This window comes from Sinohyriopsis cumingii, chromosome 18 (genome assembly GCF_028554795.1).
Source record: "Sinohyriopsis cumingii isolate HCF-2022 chromosome 18, ASM2855479v2, whole genome shotgun sequence".
NCBI classification, from domain to species: Eukaryota; Metazoa; Mollusca; class Bivalvia; order Unionida; family Unionidae; genus Sinohyriopsis; species Sinohyriopsis cumingii.
The window spans coordinates 53,812,796-53,821,130 of NC_142978.1; the positions used below are offsets into that span (position 1 = coordinate 53,812,796).

Consider the following 8,335-nt stretch of genomic DNA (forward strand, 5'->3'; position numbering starts at 1 on the left):
AAGCCAAGACTACATACTTAAATTACCCTGCAATGTGCGAATCTGACCCTCTAAGTAGGTTCAATGACATAGAGTTAATTGATAATGCTGATACAGACTACATTCAAATCTTTAACAACCGACAAAAGGTCTCAGGTTAAAAAAGATAGATCGATTATTTGCCATTCGACATGTGGTTGCAAGACAAGTATTTATTCCAAGTAGTAAATATACGTCTTAGACTGATTCGAAGGAGCACCGTCGTCCAGTTGATGAAAAATGTTAGTAATCTGAAAACTAACATTGAAGAAGCGAGACTATACGTTCTATGTATCAAAGCCTGTGTATAGTAGGAAATATTATCAGTCCGCATGAAAGCCAAACACTGCCAAGCAGACCATACAAAAAGAGGAAATAAAACGTTTACCATTGCTATTGGACGCCGAGATAAAATCGAAGGGTATGGAGTTCAAAGTTTGTTCATTCTAATTGCAATTGAACCTGATCATGATGCCATTGAAATCATTAACTTCTTTTCTCTTCTCTAAAAACATCCTCTGCTAACAAATATCAAACTTTACCTAATAGAACCATGAATCTTCCTTCGTTCAAGCTAAAGCAGATAATGTATTGGACTTTGGTACCCAGTACATGACTTGATTTTTTTGTTCTCACCATATTTCCTGAACTATACGTTTGTTATGCAGAACCCGGAGGAAACCATATATACCTTAGACGGGTTACTAAATCCCATGAACATAGAACTCGGTATAGCATGTGTACAAAGAGACCGTACTACCCCTTCATTATCCAGGTTATTCAGAAAGTATTTAACTTCTGCGTTATTTTTCAATGTGGAGTAAGTATGTGTTTGCTACCCATTTAAGAAAAATTCACGTAAAATTCTAGCATAAATAATGACATATTTCATCTGTATATATACGTTTCCGTTTCAGTGATTATTCCTGCGGCTGCTGGAGGGGGAGCTGGTGTGCTGGTTATTTTAGTCATTTTAATTGTCGTCTGCTGCCTAAGGTATGAACCGTTATCACTAAGCGTATGAAGATGTTATCTGAAATGTGTAAGTGTGCTTGAACAATTTTCATGCACATTTGTAATCATTCGATGCATTTTAAATATTTGCGAATCTTAGTTTTTGAGTTATTCATAACATATCGCGGAACTTGGAAAAAGATATACCACGGTAATAGAGTATGTTACAATTTAAATAAACTCCCGTTAGAACAGCATTGCGACTTGTACATTTATATTCATTTTATGAGCCAACCGTAGTCTTCAAAAAGAAACTTGGAAATTGCCGGTCTAAAGCACACATCGATACTTTGATTACGACCCTCCCAAAGAAAAATGGAAATTTGTACTTAGAACATTATGAGAATTTGCTGTTTCCCAAACCTGTAGCTTCCTTCCAGACTCATACATTCCATGAACAAGACTTTTACAAACCAGAGAGGATAATCAGTTATTTAGATTTAATGTTACCTCGCTTTTAGGGACATTATAACACTTAAATGAATGTTAGGTGTAAATGTATGGGAAGATTCATTCAAATGAAAACCTGTGAGGTTGACACGAATCGCACCACCATAACTATATACGTGCAGGCAAACTGGCAATCGCAATTAATAAATCACTTTAAATTTTTATCTGATGAAACATCGGACAAGGATGCCGATTCAGTATGCTTAATGCATAAAAAGGGATAAATGCATTAGACTCAAGCTTTTGTAAAAGTACAATGTAAAGTACTTTTGTTTAATAAAACAATCATACTGCCTACATTGTAAATATACCAGGAGTATGTAAAAGATTCTGGATATCAGTGCTATGTTCCACACAGTTGTTTTTTAGTGAATAGTATGTATATGCATCCTCTCAAAGCAATACCTTAGTAGGTCTACACACATGCTCAGTCTGATTATCCAGTTAAAGGTCATTTTGCCTTCACTGTTTGGTATGATGTTCATATATTGCAGACACGCACTTTAAAGTGCACGGCGTCCGTCAAGTAGGCTGCCCGTCATGGAATCAAGCCAACAATTATAATGAGCGAAATTAGGGCTCAATGTAGGATGTAGCACAGTGTTGGTGCTGTGTTCCTTCAGAGGACTCTTACGGCGGCAGAATTTTACGCACGTATGATGTAGGCGGATATATCGTGTGCTAGTGCGTGAACTAACGGTTCGGTAGTCTCTCACAACGTTCGGCAACACTTTGTATATATACTGATGTTCAGTGACACTAGCAGAGTCAATCATAAGTATTCAGACGACCGTGCCTTATGAATTTACTATTAATAAATATACAAATCTCCTGTATGTCGGACTACGTGGAGTGATTGCTCGTCTGTGGTCCTTTTCTCCGATGCAACCTTTTTTTTTTTTTTTTTTTTGATCATATGTCACAAAGCGCGCGACCTATTTTGAACTTGAAATGATACCTCGGCATATTTAAAACATCTGACGAATTTTAGTGTAAGAATAAATATCGCCAACTGTGTATCGAGGATTTTTGTCGATTGCCCTTCAAAGAATCTACATCTCGCTTGCAAACTATACAACAGTCGTTCAGTGGGTCAACTTCCATGGATTGTCTAGCTTTAAAATAATGCAACCATAGAAGATGTATCGGGAAGGATAGATAATTCTAGCTGCAAACCTTATCCATTTCAGACAGTGCCCTTACAATATATATATTGTAACCTTTGGTACTTGACTGTCCTTACTTTGTATGTAACTGTTGTTTATGACTGTAAATTGTAGTGATCGTCTATAAACAAAATAATACATTAGTTACTTTTTTGTCCATGGATGTAGAGTATATATATATATATATATATATATATATATATATATATATATATATATATATATATATATATATATACCTGTGTCTGTGTGTTTTAACAAGTTAAATACAACCCATGTGTTGAACATGTTAATATGTTTGGTGTAATTTCTCATTAGCTGCTAGGTTCTTTGAAGACTTGAGATATTCCCCATTGAATGAGTTGGGGCTTCCGAGTAGATAGGGTGAAATATCAAATTGAGTTGTATGGTCTGTCACGTGGAGTATGTTACGATATATAGTCATAATAGACATATTTAAAAAGGGAAATGAACAACTGATGCTTTCCTATTTTGGATTCCTATTTTGAAAACTTATCTTTTAAGTTCTTGTGGTAACACCAGTCTTTGGAAATATTTTATGCTGTCTTTAGATATAATTTGAGAGGAAACATTTGGTTATATAATTCCCTGAAACTACAAAGTGCCCACTGGACCCCAACAAATGATACTACTGTAAATTAGTCAAATGAATTTTGGACAATGCCATTTTGATACATCAGGACTGTTGGCAGGCCATTGCAATAATGGATCAAAATTTCATTAAAAATATTTGATTCTTTGGACTTGAATACAATTTTTAGGATTATGTTGGATTTAGTTCATAATACTGAAAGTTCCTCTTATATTTTAATTTTATACCGTTGATAATTAAATTATTTTTAAGTTTTACAAAACTTGCTGGTTTTGCTTCTTTCTGTTACTTTGTTTATGACAATACAGTCGTAACATTATCAAATGCTATTTTGTCTGTCGATCAGCATTACATTTATTGACAGGTTCAAAAGACAATTATAACAAAATATTCTGAACGTTTCTAATAAGCCTCGTATATGCATCCACTACGATTCAGCCGTTGTCTTGTTCATGTCCATATGTACGTCCTAGAACGTTCCGTGTGTGCACATTTTTTAGTGTCTGTTTGTGTGTGTGTGTGTTTGTATGGTTTGTGCATGAACAATTTAGTATGTATTATTCTTAAAACTTGCGACCGTGCTACCTGTGTTTAGTTTCTCTTTTGAATGTTTTTTAAATTTTCTTTCCTAGGAAAAAGAGACACGATGCCGAAAATCCTATCTACATGAAAGAACTCGAAAAGTCAGATGCCATAATGACAGACAACATTGCTTATGGTATATCTATTGATACAAATACCAATTCAGTTCCTCACATCCAAGCTCACTGCACCGGGGATGTATACACTGTGGTAAACAATGTGCTTCCGTCGGCCGAAGTGCCTTGTATGACAGACAACACTGCTTATGGCATATCTATTGATACCGATACCAATTCAGTTCCTGACATCCAAGCTCACTGCACCGGGGATGTATACGCAGTGGTCAACAAAGGAGGTACTTCCAATGTGATTCCGTCGGCCAAAGTACCTCGTATGCAAGTTGGTGAGACTGGGGATGTTTATGCCATAGTCAATAAAGAAAGTGTACGAGAGATACCAAACATAGAAAATTCACGCGAGAAAAGTGCCAGATCTCTTCTACAGACAAAAAGTGATAAAAATAATGTTAGATTTGAAATAACACCGTCTACTGACTATGCTGATATCACAACAGACAGCGACCTGTAATAAAGATTGCAGTGACTGTGGACTATGCAGAAGTGTCTAACAAGGGTGATAGCTACTTGCTGCTGTAAAACATGAATCTAAACTTTCGTGTTAACATAAACGAGACGCACAAAGATATAATAGAATTAGCACAGAAACAAAAACCTTAGATTTATCAAAAAGAAGCTATAAATGTTTCTTTTCACGAACTGCGCTGTTTTTCAAATATAACTTTTTTTAAATTTATTAGTCGCTGTTTTCTTACTTTTCAATAGGCAACACTGTAGTCACCACAATTTTATTGTCAATGGAAATCGATGCTGACGGTAAATTTTGTTTGGGATGAAAACTAATAACATTGTTATGGTGACAACAAAAACTTTATTTTATGTATATTCTGTGAACAGATTACAATACAAGACAAATATACAAGCGAAAATCTGGTGCCTAATTGTTTGACTTGCTGCATATGAAAATGTCGACTTTGTCCAAAATAGACAATTGAAAAAAAAACAAAGTATCATTTGAGGAACAAAATGTAATGGATATAATGGCTTACTTAACTTTACCTGTCTATATATCAAAGCTTACATACGTGAATGGCGATTTGTGCCCCATGTGTCTTATTGTATGTCGTTTGTAACGCTCGTAATATAACTTTTGCAAGCGGCAGATGGCATAGTAAACATTCAACCTGTTCAAACATTGTACCATCGTACCTAAGCACAAATGTATTCATTTTCCCGTTTTATAATTGCATTTGATAAGTTGCTTTGTTTACGTTGTTTTCGTTGACGCATGCAAATATTCGTAAATAGTTTATTTCATGTCACGCATTTTATAGGCACGCTGTACATATTATTACCTGCAAACCAATTCCTCTCACTGCGATGAACTTAAATTATGTAATTGATGGATAACACAAGGACTAGAATTTAATTTTTATTCATCGTATTGATCAGGACAAATCTTTTTTAATAGTTTCGTTGCATAATGTCTTATTCAAATACGTTAAATTAAAATATATTGTTGACCGAAAATTTATAAATAAGGTGATTGGTTATTTATGCTCTTATTATTTGACTTGAGTTTCCGGAGTTAACAAGAAAGAGATCCTTTAACGACTAAATCATAAATGTTTACTTTATAATCATATCCTACGACTTAAAATCGCTTTAATGATGCGTGTTATCAATTATTTGATTGCCTTTCGCTACGATGAATAAATATTTTTAAACGAGTTGAAACAGTCGACTATATCATTTGTTGCTGACTGAATTGTGCAACCTCTTGCATACCCTCAGCAAAATAATTAAAGTGCGATGTCTCCAGTTAGCCAGGTGTACCAGTACCATAGGCATTTTAGGCTCGAAAGATGGGTAGCTGTTGAGTGGAGAGTAAATATCTATGTGAATTGGCATGAATATAATGGAAAATCTGACCGTGGCTGAATTTAAAAGGTTGTAGATTACAGGAGATAGCCGTTATAGGAGATTGGACTATAAATACATTGTACTCTGTGGCAATTAACTATATGATTGGTTTTGCTGCAAACCGCACTACTGAATAAATGACAGATAATGGTGACTTATAACAATTCAACAGTACGAGCATGTAAACGTTTTATGTGTGTCTTTGAATAACATGGGTACTTTCATGCAAAGAAAACTCATTGCAAAGGGCCATAACTGCATCAGCTGACCACAACATAATAAACGACTTAACATTGGAAACATGTTTCAAACCCTAAAGTACGTAGAAGTTACTAATTGTGTGCCTGATGTAAACACATACACTCGCATGCAGTTAGATCAAGTCTCACTTGAATATCTCGTACATTTTATAAGATCCAAATGCTATGTTTTAACATCAAAAGCGATCTATATTTTCGAAATAAAGTGAGATTTAGAACAGTATATGAAAACTCTTTGAGCACAATTCATTTTAAGAAAGACACAATTTGACATAATCTTAAATTCTTCTTACGTCCAAATTGAGCAAAGAAATGAAGTAAGTCTCAGAGGACGAAATTACGTATTGTCAACGTCAGTTTGGTTTGTTGCTAACAAACAGACTAGTTGTCAGGCATGTAATTGTCACGGAATACCGTTTTAAATGATACATGTTCAGGACTATGAGTTTTAGAACATAAATATACACGCTTGTTGATGATCATTGCCTGCAGACACAGCTTGCATGAGATCATTCGATGACTATAATAAAGGATATAACTGAGTTCAGTGTTATATAGAGGAGGCAGTAAAAGCAAATCGAAAGACGAAGTGAAAGAGCTAGACATAAAATAAGTCTTTTGGAAAAGGAAAGCATGACACGCTGGTTTTCAACTTAATCTGATATAAAGGCATCTGTAGTCGAAACGTTTACAGAATATTAAAGACTAGAATGTGTAAACGCTGAAAGCAAGAGGAGAAAATGGATAGCCTTTTTACCTAAATTGATGAACGGATACAAAAACAGAAATTACATTGTCGTAGACACAACAGCAATTGAAGACAAAAGGAACATAACAGATCATTTTATTCGCTAAATTACATTTATCTGATACATTTCGGGTACCGAAATTCATGATGGGCCAAAACAAAGTTAGAAATTTTAAGTGATAGCGAATCTATTCAAAAGGTTACTTTCCAAACGTTATTGTTTGTATAAATGACAGAAGTGATTTTGAGTAGACCAACCATTTTACAAATTGAAAGATATGATGGGAGAAAACATGGATCGTATTTTCTACTGCAATATCTGTCAATGTTACACACAACAAACGACTTGCGCAATACGATTTGGAGACAACGAAATAAGCAAAAGTATGTACTGATGAAATGGATTCTTGTAGCTGTTTGGATTCTTCCTAAAACATTTGTTTCTCAAAAGGGAGGAAAATAACTAACTGTATCATGTACCATGAATTCTTTGATGTTATTCAACCTTTTAGATTAATGGCATATGATGCGATAGGGAATAAATGAGTAAAGACAATCTTTATTAAGGGAAACTTGTATTTACCACAAACCAAAATAAATAATGGAAAGTTGCTCGAAATCATCGCTAGTAACTAGCACAACAAATGCATATAAAATATAGAATGAAGACAACAAACTAGATAACCGCATCACAAAGTAAAATATCACATAGTTCAATCATGGCAAATACACAATTCCAATAAATGTGAACATGATTAAATCTAAAATGTTGTAGCATTTAAATCCTTGCAAATGTAACGCAAATAATGTATACCATGCCCGGGTTTCGCATTTACATAATAACCGTCTACACAAGGATGTACCAGAAGCGAAACCAAAACTGAAAGATGTGGAATCAAGTTGTGAATCGATTAAATGAAATAAAATCCTCAATTTAATTTCACATTCAGTGGTAACTGTATCAATGTTGCAATCGCAGGACCAGTTGCGGAACAATCGGGTGTAAAATATTACAAGTATAACATTAAAAGTCGATAGATGAAATGGAAAAACAAATAATTAAAAATTACTTACAGCAGTTTCCCCATACTGAACAAGACAAACTATATTATCGCGAGATGAAGGAAAATGATAAACCTTTACAGAACTTAAACAAGATTTATTAATTTGATTTTCTGATTGCATGGTTGTTTAATCTTTTAATCCAAAAGTTTTAAAAAGGAAAGTCAGTTTTAGTTGATGTGTATAATTGCTGATACAGGAGCTGCAGCAGATCTTGTGTGAGGTCCATTAGGTAGCCTAACAAGATATAGGCTACTCCCAAAATGTTAACTAAACTTTCTAAAATCCATCCTGAAACTGTTGTACATTTCAAGCTTATAAATGACACTTGTTTCTAAATAATATCATATAACACACTTTACCATGCATCACAATGCCCAAATCTTACAGTCGCTTTCGTTGAAGAAGTTCTAAGGTTGAAG

The 8,335-nt window shown here is 34.4% G+C and overlaps 1 protein-coding gene across 1 annotated transcript in view; it reads left to right on the forward strand.

The window, feature by feature from the left end:
* Positions 1-5,651, forward strand: part of LOC149776662 (uncharacterized) — an 82,839-nt gene extending 77,188 nt beyond the window's left edge. The window contains exons 5-6 of the mRNA XM_089941202.1: positions 936-1,014; positions 3,894-5,651. Of these exons, the coding sequence (XP_089797328.1) occupies positions 936-1,014; positions 3,894-4,431 (617 nt within the window). The 3' untranslated portion in view covers positions 4,432-5,651. The remainder of the gene's footprint in view (positions 1-935; positions 1,015-3,893) is intronic.
* The last annotated feature ends 2,684 nt before the right edge of the window (positions 5,652-8,335 follow it).